Source organism: Pagrus major, chromosome 23 (genome assembly GCF_040436345.1).
Source record: "Pagrus major chromosome 23, Pma_NU_1.0".
NCBI classification, from domain to species: Eukaryota; Metazoa; Chordata; class Actinopteri; order Spariformes; family Sparidae; genus Pagrus; species Pagrus major.
Window position 1 is genome coordinate 2,496,032 of NC_133237.1, and position 20,948 is coordinate 2,516,979.

The 20,948-nt window shown below is 41.4% G+C and overlaps 1 protein-coding gene across 5 annotated transcripts; it reads left to right on the forward strand.

The window, feature by feature from the left end:
• Nucleotides 1-5,175: 5,175 nt before the first annotated feature.
• On the forward strand, nt 5,176-20,371 carry LOC141020081 (uncharacterized). Of its 5 annotated transcripts, none has more exons than XM_073495129.1 (7): nt 5,196-5,377; nt 7,651-7,910; nt 8,114-8,360; nt 14,272-14,361; nt 15,810-16,019; nt 16,103-16,285; nt 18,471-20,371. In XM_073495129.1, the coding sequence occupies exons 1-7, from the start codon at nt 5,243-5,245 to the stop codon at nt 18,636-18,638; spliced, it is 1,293 nt and encodes a 430-aa protein (XP_073351230.1). In that variant the 5' UTR covers nt 5,196-5,242; the 3' UTR covers nt 18,639-20,371. The 5 variants fall into 5 exon arrangements, with proteins under 5 accessions (XP_073351234.1, XP_073351230.1, XP_073351232.1 ...); XM_073495131.1 differs by having other exon boundaries at nt 16,103-16,237; XM_073495130.1 differs by having other exon boundaries at nt 16,106-16,285.
• The last annotated feature ends 577 nt before the right edge of the window (nt 20,372-20,948 follow it).

Sequence of the window (20,948 nt, forward strand, 5' to 3'; positions counted from 1 at the left end):
GTATTAATGGATTTGACTGACAAATGAAATTGAATGAATTGAATCTCACTGCTTTTCTTGCTGAGACTCCACGCTTCTCTGCCTCTCACTGGCTAGTACTCATTGCCCTCGACTTAGCATTATATCAAAATGTCAGGTTGTACAATACTCGGTTCCTGACTAAATTCCTGCAAAGCTAATAGCTCACTAGTCGTAAGTGAGCCTGGTGCTGTTACTCTTTGATGATGGTGACCATTGGTAAAAAATACCTGCTAAACATTAGCATGTTGACATTGCCATTATTAGTCCAGCATTTTTTAACCATAGTTGGGACAGTCAAGGTTCAAGCCAACTTAGATCAGTTCCCACAGAAGGCTGGCCAAGTGTTTGTGGTCAAACCGGTGGTTCAGACCAATCAGTGTCCTGTGAGGAACTACTGGCAGCTACAGTACGGGTGCAGTTTAGATTTGATAACCAGCGACTGTTAGTTTGAAAACAATAATGGCGGCTGCTGAAGAAGTAAGCATTGATGCTGCTAGCAGCAGTTATATCAGAACTGGAGAGTTAATTTAATTAACATATTAGCAAAGAGCGACACTAAAAGCTTTTCCTCAATGAAAATCATGTTTTTCACTTCAAATTTGATTTACCATCTGGCTCCACTGGTGCTCACGCTCTCCAACTGTTGATCTGATTAGTTGAAGTTAGCTCTTGATGGACAGATGGTTCATCCAATCACCTGCCAAGTATTTTTTGAAAGTGGCTGCCCTTTTCCAAACAGTTTCCAATCAAAATTTCCCAGATGGTTCTGTGGAACAACCCACCTGGCACGTCAGGTTACAGCTGAACCTCATTTCACTGGTTTCTCAGTTAATGCAAATGTAGAGTTACTTTGCAATGATTGGGAGAACTATTTTTGGTGGAGCCAGTAACAATTTGTTGTCATTTACTGTGCCACCTAACGAGATTAAGGGATTATAGGTTTCACTGGCTGCTGTATCTAAGAAATGCCACAAAGTACGTATTTTTTTTCCATTCCTCTTAACATCATTTTAAGCCTCTTACTGCTCTGCAGAGAGTCGGCCAGATCCTTCAACTTCATTTCCTTCAGGAAGTGTAGTGTGATATTCAGAAAGGCCCATCTGCTCCTCCTCCTCTGCTCCTCCTCCTCACTGTCCATTATGTTTTCCTTTTTCTTCTGACCCTCTGAAGGTTCAGTGTAATGTGGATTGAGAACCCTTTGAAACATCTTCAGCTCTTTCTTCACAAACATGACAATGTTCTCTTCAAGCAGCTGCAACATAATAACATGGGAATAAATATCACAACATCACATCCAAGTTGCCTTTCAAAAAGTTTAGCATATGTTAATGTGTGGCATTTTATTTCTCATTGTAGTAACATTTACCAACCCTAAATGTGGACTCCAGATCTGTTTGATCCTTCTGGACAGGATCACTAGTGGTAGCCTCTGATCCCTCTTGTTGGATACTGAAAACACAATGTACAAAGACGTGCAATGACACACACAGAACACATAAAAATGCATGAAACACAATTTTGCACTGATTTCAAAGTTTTATGTTGCACCATTTTTTACTGTAACACAAAGGGTCATGGAAGTAGATTTTGTATACTAACATTTTTGCATTGCACCACAACACCTTTACTAGCCTATCAATAACAAATCAATACAGTGATATTTTAATATTTAAAAGTACTTACATATTTTCAAATGCATGTTGTTGATCTTTAAAATCAATCAGGCCACCTATTGAATGATCACTCATGAACACACAGCTGGGTGAGACTGGCCTCTCATCCTGGGTGCTGATTGACAGAAGAGAGGAGGGTGAGAAACTTACAATCACACCAGTTTTATTCCTCAAGTCTGATAACAACAAACCTCTCAGTGTCTTATTATTTTATTGTCCGTAATAAATTTGTACCTTTATTTCGCTGATGAAAGTGATAAAGGCTGGTGTAGGACCAGCAGAGTGTGAGGAAAGTAAATGAATAACTCTCTGTTGTCTTTAACTAACTAATGTCTAGCACTTTTGGCTGCGCCAAGTCAAACTGAGCTGAACACTGTGATGTTGATTACACTTACCTTATCTTTTCTGAAGAATGGTGTTGATCTTTAAAATCAATCAGGCCTCCTATTGAATGCTCACTCTGCTTGGACGCACAGCTGGGTTCAGGTGAATCTGGCCTCACATGCTGAATGCTGGTTGACAGAGAGAGGATTAGCACCGGGGTGGGGGCTAACATGGTGGTTGGACCGGTATAATTTCTCATGAACTAATTGTGAAAACAACAAACCATTCAGTATTTTATTATGAGTTGTACATTTTTATCTTTTGCCACCAGGGAGATAACAATGAGGATGAAGCATGACCAGCAGAATGTGAGGTAAGTAAATAAGTACCTGTCTTTTTCAAAACTACAAGCAAACGTTCATTATAAAAGAAATCAGTACCCGTAGCTTCACATGAATTCTAGATGACTAACACAATGCATCTGGAAGCAGCAGTGTTGAAAAACTTGCATCCTTTTTCATGATCTAGATATCACTTTGTTCGCTTATGAAAAACATACCTCTTTTTCAAAGCTTCATGACTGCCTTTAAAATCAATCAGGCCTCCTATTGAATGGCCACTCTGCTTGGACACACAGCTGGGTTCAGGTGAATCTGGTCTCTCCTGCTGCATCCTGAAAAAACAGATGCAGAATTATTATTAAAGTTGGAAAAAACGTTTCAATCCTGAGTAGCTGTTACTGTGCTGCTTCTTTTACAACAGAAACATTCTCACCGCACCAAGCCTCTGTAAGGCATTTTTCTACATTAAATGTTAAATCCTCTTTCAGCCGTCCAACTATATTGTCTGTACATTTCATTTTCAGTCTTAATGCTGTATCTAAGTCTTCACTTGGAATACAGTTCTGGTGCAGAATTACAGAATCCTTAATTTGTTGGCCTTGAAAGTAGTTAAAATCAAATGTATACATATCAAATGTATTATCTCTAAAAATACTCAAACCAGCATATTAAATATCCACAGTCTGGAAACTTTCAAATATTTGTGGAATGTAATCTCATCCAAGGTAGCTGAACCCCACAAATTCCCAGAAAACCTACAGAGGAAATGACTTCATTGATCTTAACTGATGAGTTAGTAGAGGTTCTGAGACCTGCTGCATTTAAAGACACAGCAGCTCAGCTCTGAATTGTTAATGTCTTCATTCAATTTTCACTTTAATATGTAACTGTTAGGTTTTTCCAGAAAACTGCTGGATCCAACCAATCTCACAGGACACATTTATTAAAAGACTGCAGCCAATCAGGAAAGGAGCCTGTGTGTGTGTGTGTGTGTGTGTGTGTGTGTGTGTACTCTTAGTGTTTACAAGCTCAGTGATATTGAGTCCACATTGGTAAGAGCCTCCTGTCCTCAGTTGGTATGTAGAGCTGCCAAATGTTTACTTTCTTATAATTCATTCAAGAATGTTATGTGTCTTTCTTTTGCTTACCACCAAGGGGCGCTCTTTATCTAAATAAATGACCATATAATGCAAACACACACTCCAGACTCCAGTACAGGTACAATTAATCATTATTGTTTATTCTGTCAATACACTTTTGATGGATATATGGACAAGATTCATCAAACTATAAAACTCAGTAAACTATAAGAATAAACTATCAACTGTGACATAGCTTAGGTATCAAAGTACAAAACCCATTGAAGCATATCAGAGTCCAGAGATCACATATCAGATCGATTTATGAGGCATCTATCAAAAGTTAAAATGTAACTGATAAGAGAAGTCTCGAAGCTATAAAATCTTTAAAAGAAAAAAGAAAATTGCATGATTCTATTGTGAACAGCACGTAAACATACCACCACACAAATGTTTTTATTGATTTTATCATGATTTTCCATCCATGCTTATTAATTAATTAAGAATTACTCAAAAAAGTTGGTGTTATTAATAATATAACATGTTGAACACAGTACCTTTCCATGTTGAAATGACCTTGCTCCTGAGACAAAAGGGGGAAATAAATGGCAGACAAATAATATGATAAAGAGAGAGACTAATCATTAATAAACTATAAGAAATTAAAATAATAAAATAATGGGACATAAATGGTCAATACTTTAATCTTTAAGAGATCTGAGAAATTAATGATGAAATAAGATTTTCACTGTGTATAGGTCAACAGACCAATACACAAAATGTGAGTATTTATGGGAGCGAAATAAAGAAATAAAGCCCAAACATTAAAGACACAAAAACAATTGTCCAAACAGCAGAGTTGCACTTACCTAAATTGTTCCCATGACTGTTTGAAGCAGCAGCAGGTCTCATGTGTCTTCACCAATCGAAAGTGTTATGTTATTAGGCTGGACTGAATAAAGGGCGTACTGTATTCTCATGAGCTTTGTATCAAAGTCTAACCAGTCGCAGAGAACACCAATCAGATGGCACAGGTTTATTATAGTGACATTTAATCCTTATCACTACAATGAAGAGCAGCCTGGGAAAGATGTACAGCTGGTGAACATCTTCAGAGACCAACATCAACCACCAAAAGTTTGCTTTAATAGCTTTTCTAGAAGTTTTTTTTTTCAACTTTGTGTTTATTGGGCAAAATTAGACACATGTACATTTTGGTTATTATAGTATTTCTTTGGAATTATTTTAAATCCGAATCTGTATAGTTTCCCCTTATTTTCCTGTCCCTCTCCTCTGAATATGTTGTGAGTTACCTACACCTCCCCTATATTTGTTTCAAGTGTAATTTAAAAAAAGAAAAAAATGGCTCCATACAGCTCGCCTGCTGTGTAAACTCTGAGATCCAGAATTGTTTTTTGTTTTTTTTAAATAAGTGAAGGCCAACTATCATCATAGTTAATCCAACAGAACTGAATTTATGTATGTGCTATTTAGAACTTCAAACACTGTCCTGTTTTACAAATTATTTTGCATCATTATCTCATTCATAGCATTAACACTTTTACTAAAAAAAATTGTAGAAAAACAAAAAATACCCGTAAACTGCATAACTCATACGTCCGCCACAATCTGTGTTGTCTCACTCCAGTCCAGCAGGCGGCAGTAATGCCTCGTATGCTTCGATATGTCAGCCGCCAAAACGCTCATTTCACAGAAGAAATATTTTTCTTTTCGGAAGAAGATCCCCACAAAGCGGCCCTATTTCTTTTCAACCAGAAAAAGTCGAAGAATCCGAAAACCCACGATGTACGCCAGGACAAATACCGGCAGCACACATGGAGACTTTCAGGACAGAAATGGAGTGAATTATGTGACATCGACAGAGTCTTTCGGCCACTGCTCGCAATTGTTCTGGAAAAAGGATCCGAACGACTCCGGAGTAAGAAAGCCAGCTGCCACCAGCGTTAGCTAGCGAGCCCAGCCAACCAATGGCTATAACAAACAGCTAATGGGGCCACATTGTATGGACTAAGCATTTGACAAAGTATATATTTTTAAACAGGGTTGTTAGTTGAGTGTGGAGTTGAACGTATTTTAGCAGCACTGTGTGCACTGAAGCTGCAAGTTATGTCACAGAACAGCTTCGTTAGCTTCCTGCTATCGCACCAATCGTCATGCTGAGCGGCTCATGGCCTAGTCTGACTCTTAGCCTCCGAGCTAAATAGCTTGTAATTATTATGTCTTGTATTTTGTATATATTTTGCTCCCAAACAGTTTAAGTGCAATTGAGGGTGTATCCCGAGCATTATTGTAGCGATTTGTTGTCTGGAGATACTGAGTGGTGAGGAAATTTCATTTAAATCTAGCCAAGCATCACCGAGCTAATGCTAACATCAGACAACACCGAGTCCGGCTGGCTAACAGAGCCCGTGCAAAACAAGGCAGCGCTGAAAAGCAGCGGGTTTGTTTTGGGCAGAGCTGTGTAGAAAACAGCACTTTGAAAGGTTTCTTCCACAGTGGTGAATGATACTGCAGTAATTTGAGCAGTTATAGCAGCAGTGTATGCTCATGGCCTGCAATATTGTTAGCGAACAGCGCAAAGTAAACACGACCAGGCTGTCCCACAGGAAACGGGAGCGGAAGACGCCCCGCGGAGGACTTTGAAAGACCTCTTTGTGATGCCAGACTGTACGGTTCATTCATGGTCGCTCTCAGCCGGCAGATTATATGTACAGCCCACACAGACACCCACACATTAATATATATGTTTAAACGTGTTTCTACATCTGAAGGTGGGCTTTCACTGTCATACACATGCAGGTTAAATCAACAGTTAATTACACTGAGTGTGTGGATTTCTTAACTTGGGTTGTTGAATTTCCTAATAATTTGATTTGTTTATGTTATTCCCAGACCTGTGTTATCATTTAGGGGGTTGGCAGCACTTTCCGGGTCTCACTCACCTGATGTTTGTCCTCTGTCTCTGTGAGCCATATCAATTCTGCCTCTACCAAAAATATATTCAGTTTAGATTGTCCCTGTCAGTGAGGTGTGTTTATTAATTAGGTTATAGTTGGTTAGATTGGATCAGTGTACCTAATTAAGTGGCCAGGGAATCTATGTGCTGTCAGAGTGATTATCACATCTTAATTTTTTTGTGTACTGCTGCATTTGTTTTCTTAGGTTAAACTGAGCACACAGTCGGCATAGTAAACAAACGTATACAGTGAAATGGTGCCATCCCATGAAGAACATTTGTGAGAGAATATATTCATCTGCAGACATGTCAAAGCTGGGCAGGGAGAGGTTAGTGTTTGCACACTGGACTCAGGGTGGTGTAATTTAGTTCTGCGTGTAAAGCTTAAGGCTTCGGCTGCGGTTGGTTATGTTCAGGTGTCATTTTTGAATTTCTTTCTGTATGATTGGGCAAATCATCTGGTTTCATATTGCAAGTTGATACTGGATGCCCACGGAAAGGAGCAAAAAAAGAGACTTGAGTGTAGCCAATGTGTAAGGTTAGCCTGGCTAGCCAACAGTCAGCACTGGATTAATGTGAATCAATGCAGCTTTGGGTCTCACATTTCGCAGCACCCGTCAGGTGTGGTTAGATTGGGTCTTCAGTACTCTGCTACGGGCCAGGTTTGCAGTAAGTTTTAGGCCAATATAGCTCCTAATGTGGACACAGTTGCTGTCAGTGATGAGCTGTCTTTTTCTCACATTTCCATATTGTTTTCACCTGACATTTCTTCGAAAGAAAATCCATGTCGGACAGTGCAGTGACAGTGCTTTCTTTAGAACAAGGTGCAACACTGTTCTATGGCTTGCCAGTGTAAAGCCATATCTTAAGTTTTAGGTAAACTTTTATCAACACAAGTCTACCCATTAAAGCAAGGCTCTATAAAATAATTTGGCCTTATCATTTATGGTACCTATCTGAACACATGCCTCATAGTTTGTCATGTATGCACTCATTTGCAAATGTGTCATTGCCACCCAGTGTGTCTACTGTGAGCAGAATCCTTATACTGAAACCTTCATCCTATCTAAATGGGATAAGACAAAATATCATAAATGCCATACCATGTTGAAAAACAAAAACTCAGTTAACAGGAAAACAATGAAATCATTAGTAATGAAACATTGACACATAGACTTATCGATATATGCATGTTGTAATACACTGCTTTAATGTATTCCTCTCCTCTGTGACAGCCGAGTTCGACCATCAGCTGGTGTGACCAGCTCCCTTCGTCCTCAGCAGCACTCTCCAGTTCCAGTCTCTCTTCAGCATCACTCTCCAGCTCCAGTCTGTCCTTGGAGTCCCGAGCGCCGGCGCCAGCACCGGCAACGGCGGCATCCGACGACATGGAGTCAGATGAGAGGCCGTACGTCTGCGACATGTGCACCTGCGCCTACAAGCATGCCAGCTCTCTGCTCAACCACAAGCTCACCCACAAGACTGGAGACTTCAGGTACACACTCAGGATTCTTTTTACATCGATTATTATTAAGATTAATGAACCCGTTTTCAGGTGATGTCAGTAAAGATGCCAAAATATTGTAGAATAAGACACAGAGCTTCTACCAACTCACTCTTTCTTCAGTGGTATCAGGTGAAGGTCACTTATCCCTGTTCACCTCTAACTTCCACACGAATTCTGTCTCCAAATCTCAGGTGTGACTTTTGTAGCAAGCCCTACACCAACTACATGTCCCTGCGTAACCATATGCGAATCCACGGTCAGAAGCGCTACATGTGCGACCTTTGCGGGAAGGCCTTCCGTTTAGCCCGGTACCTCCGCAACCACCAGAGGATCCATGATGATGGGCCCAACCGCTTCGACTGTCCCTCCTGCTGTAAGAGCTACAGGACCATGCTGGAGCTGGCACAGCACCGCTGCACTGCAGCTACAACCAACCAGGTGGGTCAGAGTGAGATAGTGCTGGGAGTAGAGTGGATGGTGCCTAGGGTGGTGGGTGTTGGGCCGCATTAATATTTGCTAATTTAACAATTCTGTAAGGGTCATTTGCAGCAAAAAATGTGAGCGTTTGAATGGAATGTAATGAGTTCTTGATGACAATGAAAATCTTTGTAAACAGGTTACAAATATATAGTTACTTTTTTTTTAAGGGCTCAGTAGTTTCCTAAAACAGCTGGTCACTGTGGTTTTATCAAATTAACTTTAAAAGGGGGGAAAAGGGAAAAGGCATTTTTATGGACTGTTTTCAGCTGCACATTAATACACACACAGAAGAATATCCCCAGACATGAATAAATATTACGCAGGTTTAAAACAATCCCAAGACTGTTTGAAATGACACACAGTTACATTGATTGTTATGATAGGAGCTGTAAAACTCCTCCGACAAACTTCCCAGCTGTCCAGTGTTTACATAATGGGACACTTTACAGCATTGACTTACTTTGCTCCAGGGGTGTCCGATACTTTAATTTACCTAATTGTTGATTAAATGTGTGTCAGACATATTGAAATACAGCTGTTGAAGGGCTGCAACCAACAATTGTTATCAGTGATAACTCATCTGTCAATTTCTGTCTCAATTATTTGATTTGTTAAGTTTATAAAATGTCAGAAATTGGTCAAATATTTTTGCTCAGTTTTTCCTTAAGCTTAAGTTGACGTCTTCAAATGTTTTGTTTTGTCCACAACCCAAAGATATTCAGTGAACTGTCATGGAAGAGGAAAGAAACCAGAAAATATTCATATTTAAGAGGCTGGGATCAAATAATTGACAGATGTTTTTCTTAAACAGTCACTGAGAGCCATTCATCGATTATCAGAATAATTGCTGAATAATTTAATTGTTGACAACTAAACGACAATATTGTGCACCTCTATCAGGGACTCCCCACCGAGGCTGTCAGACAGCCTAGATGACAAGCTGCAGGAGCTCATTAAGTCAGTTCAGTGCTGTATTAAATGCCTCTTGTATTTCTTGTCATTTTACCTTATTTTCTTAATAAGTAAACTGTTCATTACCAATTTATGGGTGTTGGGTGACCAAAAGCAAAATTAACACAAACTAACATCCCTAGTCCTGATTTAAAACTGTTAAGTCACATTGCACACAGACACTTCTTTCCACCTGCTAGGAGGAGGGCTTAATACCTGCTACATTTGCCTACCAGTTCGCCTCCATTCATGGAAGCACCCGCACACCAGCAGGGGCCCTTTATTAGGAAGGATCTTGTGATTTTAAATTCAGTGCTATTGTTAGTGTGAACCCCCAATAAAAGTTGTGGCTCCACTCAACCCTCATGTTGCATTCGCTAAAAATGCCCCGCTTTGGACATATTTTTAATCGCAGCTCTTCTTTAATCATTTAATGAATGAGATGTGGTTATTTAGTGCTACACAACAGCACTGTCCCCCTCCTGCACCTGCTATAGGGCTTTACTTTCTCACTATGTAGCACACCATGTCGGACACGTTGTTGTTTTAAAAGAGGAGGTGGGGGGCGGTGTGCTATACCCTGCAGGAGGCAGAGCACTTGTGCAGTGACCTCTTGAGTGGCAGTAAAGAAGGATGCAGCAGCCGCATTTTAAACTTTAATGCTCAGGTTAATATTAGACTGCTCTGCTCCTGCAGCAGTCTGCTCACCTGGTCTGTTCTATCAGCTTGGCTCTGTGCTGCCATTTAACGTTAGAGACTGTGTAGAGTTTGACTGACTAAAGACCAATCATAGAAAGAATTGGAAGACGCAGAAATTCACGGAAAAAGACTTCTGTCCGACCAAGTTTGTTAAAATGACTGCGGAGGAGGAGTTTCAAACCAAGCTGACAAGATTTGTTTCATTGTATTTGTTTCTGTCAAATACAATTCACTGTGGGCTGTGATAAGAAACGGGCTCTGTTGCGCTGTGACCACAGGTAAAAACATAATCTCGTTGGTGAGGGTAATTAACGTCTTAATTGTTGGTGTCTTTGGTAAATTGCTCAGTCATTTTTTAGAAACCTTCATCTCTGGGGGGAAAAAAGCATTTACATTCATACCCAAGCCCCATTGAAAGAACATAATAGAAAGAAATAATTTACTAAAGTTTGGCATCTAATGTTAACAGCTTCACTGTAAAAATGCAGTATAATATTATCATTAATATTATAGTTCTTATAAAGGAACTTCAGTTGAACTTGACTTTCAAATTCTATATACTAAAAAACACTATTAATACCACTAAAGTAGCACTATAATGACATTGGGGATGTACAATATGGATTTTTTTCAACCGATAATTACCTGCCCCTAGAACCGATAACAAAACATTTTTTAACATTTATGTATTTTAAAAAGTTCCAAACGTGTCGTTTATCTCCACTCGAGGGTAAAAAGGGGTATTTTTGTGTTGGGCATTTAATACAATTGATGGGTCAAGGCATTTATTTCAAAAGTGCAAAATGGTCTATAAAAGTATGTTTGTTTGATGTTTTTCAGTGTGTTTTACTAGAAAAAATAAATGAACAATTGATGAGTCAGAACTGTTCTTTGTTTTGTGGGTAATAGTGATGTCAGTTAGATGCTTTGGAATATTAAATCATTCATCTTTATAGTCTATATGTCCGTGGAAAAACTTCAACCATAGTGTTTCCCACAGAATCAGACTTTAATTGTGGCGGTGGCTGTCCAGCTGGGGTGCCGTAGAGCATGCGCCCTCAAGACTTCCGCCGACCGAGTCAGCTAACTTCCGGTTTAGCGTTGAGCTAATTTAGATGGGGATAAAATGTAATTGGTCGACTCTTCTAGACTCTCCAAATTTTATTGGACCGACTTGCCCACATTTTGACAGTAAAACAAGTCATTTCGCAGGGGTTGTGAGGTTTTTATTACCGTTTTACAGATGCGTCGTTCACAATGTTAGCTTACAGAAAAAAGTCCCCAGAGCATCACATGATGATGTTATTACACGGCTTGGCCACGACAAAAACTGGCTTCAAGACCTGGGGCTCTTTCTGGGGACTTGATCTTGACGATGAGGCCAGCCGTCTTCTTTGCAGAGGAAGTTATATACAACATCATGCTATTCACTGACGGGTGTGCTGTCTTGAGTGAGTGAGAACGGGACGCGCAGCTCCAAAACTAGAAAATCAATATGTGGCAGCCAATGTTGATATTGTGGTGGACCGCCACAAATAAATTAATGTGTGGGAAACACCGGACCATCATCGTAGGAACACGTCTGCAGAGTAGCGGCAGTTCAGGAGAGATCGCCTGGGTTCCAATCCAAATTTGACATTAGCTGGCGAAATCCTCGCCATGGAAAAGGGGCTGGTCGTCAAGTGCAACAAATGCCATGATTTTGTCTGTAATTGTTTGGCCTTTGGGTTATCTTAAGACAACGTCCTGCAGCTTTGTGCAGGCAAAGCTAGCTGCAACTGCTTCGTATTTCTTAAGTACACTTTCGTGCCGATGACGGCTTTTTAATTGACTTATAAGATTTGATGTGTTAAAACATATATTTGAATGTCCATATGGGCGACGACATCTTTGAACTGCTAGCGTGCTGTACATGTTGTCATTCTACTCCCCCCCCCCCCCCCCCCCCCCCTTCTTTGTCGCCACCAACTGTATTGGGGGAATTATCGGCTATAATTTCATCGGAATAATAAATAATGAAAAATAAAACAACACTAATAAGAAGCATCACACTTGTTAATCACGCTCTTCCTGATAATACTGATAATTCCCATTTATATGATCTCATCCAAATGGTCTTAATCAAGTCACAAAGTAGGAGTTTTGGGTGTCTCTAGTTCCAGAAGTAAAATCCCATTCCTTCTAAGGCCTTGGTTCCAGAAAACTGTGGTTTGCTCTTCCCAGGTTCGGGGTGAGTTGCTGCTCCAAGCAAAGGAGTTTAAGTATCTTGGGGTCTTGTTCACGAGTGACGACAGGAAAAATAATGCAGCGTGAGATGGACAGGTGGTTTGGTGAGGCATCTAATGCAGGTGTTGTACCAGACTATTGTGGTGAAGAGGGAGCTTAGCCGGAAGGAAAGTTTCGGATTTACCTGTCGAATATGCATTCCAACCCTCACCTATGGTCATGAGCTCTGGATAGTGAGTGAAACAATAAGATTGCAGATACAAGCAGCTGAAATTAGCTTTCTCTGTAACCAGTTAAACAATCTGCAGCTTCAAGCAACGTTCTGTTTCTGTTTTGTCTGGAAAGGATAGATTGAAAATCATTTTTATGCTACTTGAAATAAGGACAGTGGGGCCCCTCTCCCCCTCTCTTTGCCCTGAACACCTGTTGTTGTACTATGTAACTTGGGTGTGCTGCTACGATCTCCTACTAGAAGTGTGTTTCCAGTACTATGTCACACTACATCATATTTTGTGGAGAAAATGTTCTCTAGTTCTCCCTCTGACGTCTGCCAGTTGTTCTGCCTCAACTCTCTGTGATTAAGAGTTTTCTTCTAGATAAATAGTTTTACTGTTTTCTAAAGTAACCACTAACCGCTGCTAGCTGTAGCTGCTGATAGCTAGTTGGCTTGGCTATCTGTACCGGAAGTTCAGAGAATGGGAGGATGGTTGGTATTTACACAGCTATCACAGGAGCTTTGGACTGCTGGGAAAAGGAAGTTTTCGGGTCTGGAGTGAGGAATGGGCACCAGAACTGGAGCCGGGTGAGAACTGGGCTCAGCACCCTCTATGGAAATCATGACAGAGGGGAAGAGACCGAAGATGACGTTGGCGGAGGAAGCTAGGAGGGGAACAAGAGTGACCTAGCAAGAGGCTGGACAAGAGTAAATCTCAAACTGGCTTTTAGTTGTTGACGACGGCTTCACTAAATTAAAGGCTGCAGACAAAGTCTGAGCTAGAATTGTTGCTGTTGGACTAGTGAGTAATATTATCTGGCTTGTTCAGTCTTGTGTCACTTACTTGATTTTTGGCTTTTTTATCGTAGTTTTTGACTCCCTCATTTTTGATGATTAGTCCTGTAACAACGAATGCTGCCCATATTTATGACAGTGGTGTATATGTGAAATGCAGTCAGAACCTGTAGGGGTCCCACATGACAAAAAAGACCAATTCTTACATAATGTTACTTCTGTTTTATTCACTTGTATTCTGCTTTAATTTTGAGTTCACCGATCTGAATTGGCTTCTTGTCCCTAGCGCCTGTGACTCATTGGTATTGTAGTATTTAGCCCTCCACCACCCCAAACTGACGGACAGAACCTGATTTCTCAGAAACGAAGTCTGAATAATTCAAACTGGTGGCCGTGACAGAAACCTATAGAATTGTTCCATTTTGTGAAGGTTGTGTTTTCTATGTCAAGTAACATTGAGGATTCCATCAAAAGAAACATTTAAAGGAACTGCACCAATAGCTGACAGCAACACTGTTGGTCCGCTTGTGTGTCAACAGGAAAACCTTTAGATAATTGATGTAACATTTAATAATGGAATTAACATTATCAAGGTTTATGTGGCAGGCCTGGTAAAATCTGTGTGCCACAGATGCCTTATGTGGGAGAAACACTGTGTGTGTGGGTGTGGGTGTGTGTGTGTGTGTGTGTGTGTGTGTGTGGCAAGGCATATTTTGCATTATTTGTTTGAAGTGTGTGCATGTAACATTAAAGCACATTTTTCTTGACCCTCTGTCTTCTCTGTTTGCCCGCCCTCCTGTAGAGAAAGCATGCTAAGCAGTTAGGGTTAGACCAGGGTTAGGCTAAGTTTAGGGAAAGACTCAGGGTTTAGACGTCAGGGAATTAATATAATTCAGTGAATTTCCCTCGCAAGTATAGTAATCCAAATTTATGTGTGTGTGTGTGTGTGTGTGTCTGTGTGTGTGTGGGGGGTTGGTTCATAAGAACCGGTTCAACTGCCCGTCCTGCTTTAAGAGCTACCGAACCATGCTGGACCTGGCCCAGCACCGCTGCAGCGCCGCGGCCAAAAACCAGGTTGGTGTGAGCGTGAGTGAGCATGTGTGTGTATGTTGTGTGTGCGCAGCAGTGTCAGCAGATTGAACTGTAGCTGTGAGGAAGGGCCAACTTGTACAGGAGCTTTAGATGTGATGGTCAGGAACAAACTGGTACACTTCTGATTTAAAGGCGTCATGTGGCTTTGACAATAATGAGTGTTTTCCCTTGGCGCCGTCCTGTGTCTCAGTGTTACTGCACTGGTGGCAGTGTTTACTTGATTTTAACATAAAAGCAAATGTGAACTATTGATGGCTGTCACAGCAGGTGTCTGACCATTACATTTGAAACTCGTGCACAACAAAAACATAATTCTGACTACCAGTATTAAGGCTGGTACACCAACTGTGGTAAGTGGGCAACGAGACCATAGACACCCCCCCAACAACTACATATGTAATATTGAGGCCCCATCTTGAACAGGGGCCCTGAGTAGTGTTATGTGGTTTATCATTTAAGCATATCCTCTTTACCTGGTGCAAGCTAACAAAAACTAACTAATTACTAACTGACTGTAACTGTCTCTACTGTGAACAGATCCCCTCCATCCACAATTCCAGTGCAAGTGACGAGGGACAAAATCCTCTGTAAAAATACTTTCCATAGTTGTATTGAACCAGTTTACCAATTCCATAGAGCTTGTAAACTGGATTTGTTTCAAACCTGATTACACTTATTTTACATATCACATTACCTTGGCAGGGAATCTGACATCATTTTACTGTAATGCAGGAAAAAAACAATACTCATGTCATATCACTATACAACAATATCTAAAATCTAAGACCACATATAGTCTTATATCAGGTTAACCGTATAATATTAATATATTGCCAAACCCTAGTAAAATATAAACATAACAGATATGAATGATGGTCAGAACTATGAAGGTAAGACCGAGGTTGTAAAAGAAAAAGCAGACTTAGAGGAAGGATGAGGCAAAATTAGGTTCAATTAACATCTATGTCAGCAAAAACACTAAGTTGTCTGGGTTAGAGTATGAGTTGATAAGGCAAGTGTCTTCTATAGTTGTAATGGTTCCAGAAGATAGATGTAGAATTATGTGGATGGTTGGTAGAATTATTGTGTGAGTGTCTGTGTGTGTGTGTATGTGTGTACAACTTGACCACTCCATCTCCTCACATGAATAGGTGTAAATAGGGATAGGGTAGTGAAGGGTAATTAGTCTGTCAGACACAGTTGATTTTGCCTGAATGGCACAAGAGGCTTGAAGATCTGATTCACAGTTCATCACATTCATCCGTCACCTCTCCTCCACTCTATCTTCTCTCAGTCTGGTCACAACTATGTGCATTACTGGCATGCATGTTACACAAACAATGTGCATGAAGATAGATATGATTTACAAAATCCCTCTTCCTCCTGTATTTCTCTGTCCACCTCCTGCTGTCCTCCATCCTCCCATCCAGTCTGGTGGACGTCGTTCCAATTTCGCCAATACTCCTCGTCGTCAGCAGCAACAGCAGCAGCAACAGCAGCAACAACAGCAGAACAGTGCTAACTCCATGATGCAGCAGCATGGAGGACACGGCCAGCAGGAACCCCTGCCCTCCCACTGCGTCTCCCCCATGTCCCAGGGTGCTGGTGTGAGCAGCCAGTCTGTGCCTGACCCCCACCAGGTAAGGAGCAGAGCTAACGCTGGGGAATCAATAGCACTGAGCTCTGAGTGCGTGTGTGTGTGTTGAGCCTCTGTGTTTCCCAGCAGGGCCGTCCCAGCTCGGTGTCCTCCCAGAGCAGCCAGCAGAGCATGAGGAGCTCGTCCTCCAACAAACACGTGTCATCCTCCAGCGCCACCCCGTCCTCCTCCTACTCCCTGCTCCAGCCCCTGGTGCCTGAGGTAAAGGAGATGAGCTCGGGATACACTAGGCTGAGCGCCAACCCCATGGTAGGAGAGAGAACCTCCACTCACCCGCCGTCTGCGTCTGCTGGCTAGCTGCCTTCTCCCTGTCTGGCTACTAACATCAGGAGAGAGGGACTCGTATTTAGAGGCTTTCCGTGTCCACCGGGAGCCTCTGCTCACAGCTCACGTCTGTCCTCTTGCCTGTGGAGGGCACACATAACTGTTTTGAGCTGCCGTATGTAGAGACGCCTGGTGGACACAGTCGTAGCTCTCTTCTCAAATCTTTTGGGTTTTAGTCCGCTGTTTTCATTGAAACTATTCTTGGGGCCCAGAATGGAAAGGGCTTTCTACAACATCACAGATATGTATTAGATTAGTGCTCTGACACATAAACATCCATCTTATGTGGTAGCTAGACAAGCAATACTGACACATACTGTCTGATAACTAGTACTAGTATGCTATAGTAAACAATGATTGAAATCCCTTTGTTTAGACCCTTTAAGAACATCACAGCAGGATTGTAACATTTTTAAAGACCCCCTTGGTAGTTGCAGGTAAAATATTAAGTAGAATACTGAATAAATATTTGTTATTGGCACAGTTAAACCCTGGTTAAACAGTGGGTGGTACTTTACTTTGTTCATCAAGAAAAGCGTGTGTCCAGAGCTCAAGTGCTAATGGGCCCATTTGACCCCCAGTCTCACTCTAACTCTGGGTGCAGTATCAGCCTGATGGTAGCCCCACTAGATTCAATAGGAATGATAAGTGGCTTTTAGAGCAGTTTGAGGTTGATGCCTTCCCCGAACAGTGCAAAATCAAGCAAATCAAACCAGCTGACTAAAATCTATTCTTTAACTTTGCTCTGAACTGTGGATCCTCTCTGGTGGTCAAACACTACTAACTTGGGGCTGTGCTGCTAACTTAGTCCTGTCTTTCAAGCTTTGACACTAATCATTCACTCACCTTTGTGTTGCAAATGATGTTGTTGCTGCTGCTGCACATCAATCATATACTGATAATGCTGAAACTGTTATTCATAATGCCCTCTCTGGTTAAACAGACAAGATGCATCATGTTTAATATATGAGGCTGTAGATATACTTGCTTTTTAACCCTGAGTTCACAGACTCAACTGATTTGTGTTGTGAACGTAGGTGTTCACATACTTGCTGTACTGTACTATACTGTAGGATGCCACTAGATAGCACACATTAGCTTGTTGTCCCTGCTGCTGCTGACATGCTAACTGACTCCTGACTCTGCCAAATCCCCACACCTGCCCTACACTGACCCTACCATTTGTGTGTGTGTTGCATCTTACGGACACATAGCATTAATTTCTGACGATGTGCACAACCAACACTCCAAATGACCAGGGATACGTGAGACAGCCACCATATGTACATGAACGTGTTGTTACAAGCAAGTTTATTTTTGGCTTAAATTGAATTCTTTAAAGCTCAACGTCAGCAGGTCCAAAAAGTGCTTTAATCAAAGTCTGATGTTATCTTCAGTCATCTCAAAGGTCTGGTATGCTGATAAATGAAACTAGGGTTCACGTGATATTGTCCACGTTAGACTATTTATGTGAAGAATCTGCAGATTCCAAGTCACACAATACGTGTAATGTGTGAAATTCGACTACACTAATTCATGCTACTAATTTAATTTAACAATGAAATAGGTTTGTGTGAAAGAAAGCTTTTCTTTCTTTTCAGGGCAAGAAAAATAACAGTAAATCTGTATACATAATGCGTAACTGGTTCTTTGACGGGGACACTAGCCAAGTGGTTAGAGGAAAGACATCATTATTACATATCTTAGTAAATAAAATTCATGAACTGCTGCCACTATTTGTGGACTTACAACTGCAGATACCGAGCACACACAGATTTGGGTCCTCATCAAGAGAATTAAAAGCGGTGTAGCTCAGATGTGTGCAGCCCTTCTCTCCACCTTCTCCTAGTTCCTGTCTGTCTCTCACTCGAAACTACACCTTCATTGTTGCTTTCTGCATTGTTGCTCTTGGTTTTGTTTTATATTTTCCCAACTCTTCCTTTCACTCACCCATTGAACTTCACCAGTGCATCGGTCTGAGAAGTCACTACGCTGACACTGATTCTTGTCCTTTCTTTTTCTCCCCCCTTTCTCTCCCTTCCCAATCTTTTTCTTCTTTTTCTCTTCTCTGCCTTTCTCTCTCTCTGGCTCCCTCTCTTCTCCTTTGCAGCCGAAGCACCAGGACACTTTCTCTCTGGCCTCCCAGCGGCCCCTCACCACCATCAACCCCATCGGCCACTCCCTCCATCCGAACGGAGCTCCCACGCTCAAGCCTTCCCCCGTGCCACGCACCATCCAGGCCATGCCCTGGGAGCAGCGCTCCCTCTACAATCAATGAGACCCCAGGAACCAGCTGCCCCCCTTTTCGTCGCGTCCACCACCACCCCCTCACACCCACCTCCTCCTCCTCTCCACCTCTTTCGGACCCAGCATCAAGGAGGGAGGAGTTGGGACGGCCCTCCACCGCCTCACCCCTCCTTTGGAACGTTGTGTTTGGGAGCGGGGACAGGCACATTGAGAACTAGTTGAGATTGATTACTGAGTAGTTAGGTTTAAAAAATGTGTTGCCTTGACCCTCATGTATGATCTATGCCATGTACTGGATATAAGTTAAATTGTCTGTCCTCTCACTAAGAATTTATCTTCCCATCCTCCTCTCCTGCTCTAGTTATGAAAATATCTATCCTTCCCATTATGAATAGTGTCTCTCCCCACCCTTCCCCTCTTTTCCATATGTTAAATGAAACAAAAGGCTAATTTTATCAAGAGTGTGTTCCAAACCCTGACAGACAAGGGATTCCAGGGCACTAAGTTGTCCAAGTAAATGTGACAAAATTTCCCCTTCAGTCTGATATGTTTTTCAACATAAAACCCAACTTCTTTTGTGAAATGAGGCTTCTGGAAAGGAGAAGTGGAAACATAAACTTTATTTCTTCTTCTTTTTTTCTTTCGTACCCCTTCAACGTGCTCCAGAATGAAGGTTGTGTATATTGTGCGTTAGGATGTGTCATGACTATTTCAAAAAGCCGTTTTTGTTCTCTGACGTTACAGCACCCACACCTCTCATCTCTGAGCATCAGCAGCAAGGACCACGACAGAAACAACTTATTGTTCTGCCAACCATTTTGACATGTACGTGCCAGTTTGGCCTCTGTGTTTTGAAGACTGAAGCCCTGCTGTTGAAAAGGACCTCAGTGTTCCCCAGCCACAGCTACCAACAGGGACAGTTTGGTGCAGTTACCTTCTTTTAACACACAACTGAAAGCTCACTTTTTTCTAAACTTGCATCTGACTGATGGCTTGTTGTTATTGTAGTTTTAATAATCTCTTGGCTGGGAATCAAATCTAGAAGATAACAGTTCAAGTCTCCATCCCTTTTGTTCAGAACTGACTGTTAACATGTTTGTTCCTTTCACTTTGAAGCACTTTAAGACAAGTGCTGTATAATTATTACTGTCTGTCCCACCCACTATCTAGAGCTGTGTCGGCTGTAAAGATGTAACATTGCCTTACATCAACCTCTCATCACGACTCACTCACATGATCACCAGTGACTTAGCAGCAGTACTGGGCCGGTTCGAGCCCATAACACGGCTGCGTCTGGAAGCTACAGTGGCCAAAATACAGTATGTGTGCAGCTCTGGACCCCTCACCCACACCTCGGCTCCAACACACCCTCCAGTGTTGCTTTTCCTGTAGAACACGTCATGCCTACGTCTCACTGCTCCCAGGATGGATTTAGATAACACCTACCTGCAGGGTGTTTCAATAAGCAGCCAGCCACAGTTGGCCGGGTAACTCCCAAATAAACACATAAAAGATGAAGTGAATTTTGTAATTTTGACGAATAACAGTTTAACCATGGATCCAGTTTGTAGTTCTGTTACGTTATCTCGCTAACATGGTGTTCATTGAAATACCCACAATTCTACTGACATTGTATTATCTCTTTTTAAAGTTGTTTCTATTTTTATTCATGACGTTTTCATCGTTGCTTTCTCTCTCCTTGTAAAGTGTCTTTGAGTATTTAGAAAAGTGCTATACAAATAAAATGTTTTATTATTATCACCATCAGTGCTGCTCTTCTTATGTAGAAGGTGAGATGATTGCTGGTACCTGCCAATATTCTCTAGTACCTCCACCAGTGAGGTTATATTTTCTCTGTCGTTTGTTGGTTGGTTGGTTTGTCAGCAGGATTATGCAAAAAACGACTGAACACATTACCACAGAACTTGGATGGAGGATGGAGGACGGGTCTCAGCCAAGAACCATTAACTTTTGGTGTGGATTTCTCTAATGCTGTGAAATGGAGTTTTTTTTTTAAATATTTTGGTTAATTTCTCATGGAATAATGCATGGATCTTAATGAAAGAAATCAGGTGTTTTAAGGTGGCTTTTATCCACAGATCCTAGATTTGGTGAGTTTAAATTATGGTTAAGCCATTAGGGGTGGTTTAAAATTTAGAGTGATTACAGGGCTATCAGGTTTGATATTGGATTAGTCTTGATTGAATTAAAGGGGACAGGTATACACTACTGCTATTCTAATCTTTTGATATTTTTTGAGAACAAAAATGATGCATGTCTAGATTTGACATAAAATGGACTTTATCAGTCAGCTGGTTTTTTGAAAGATGAGTGAACCATC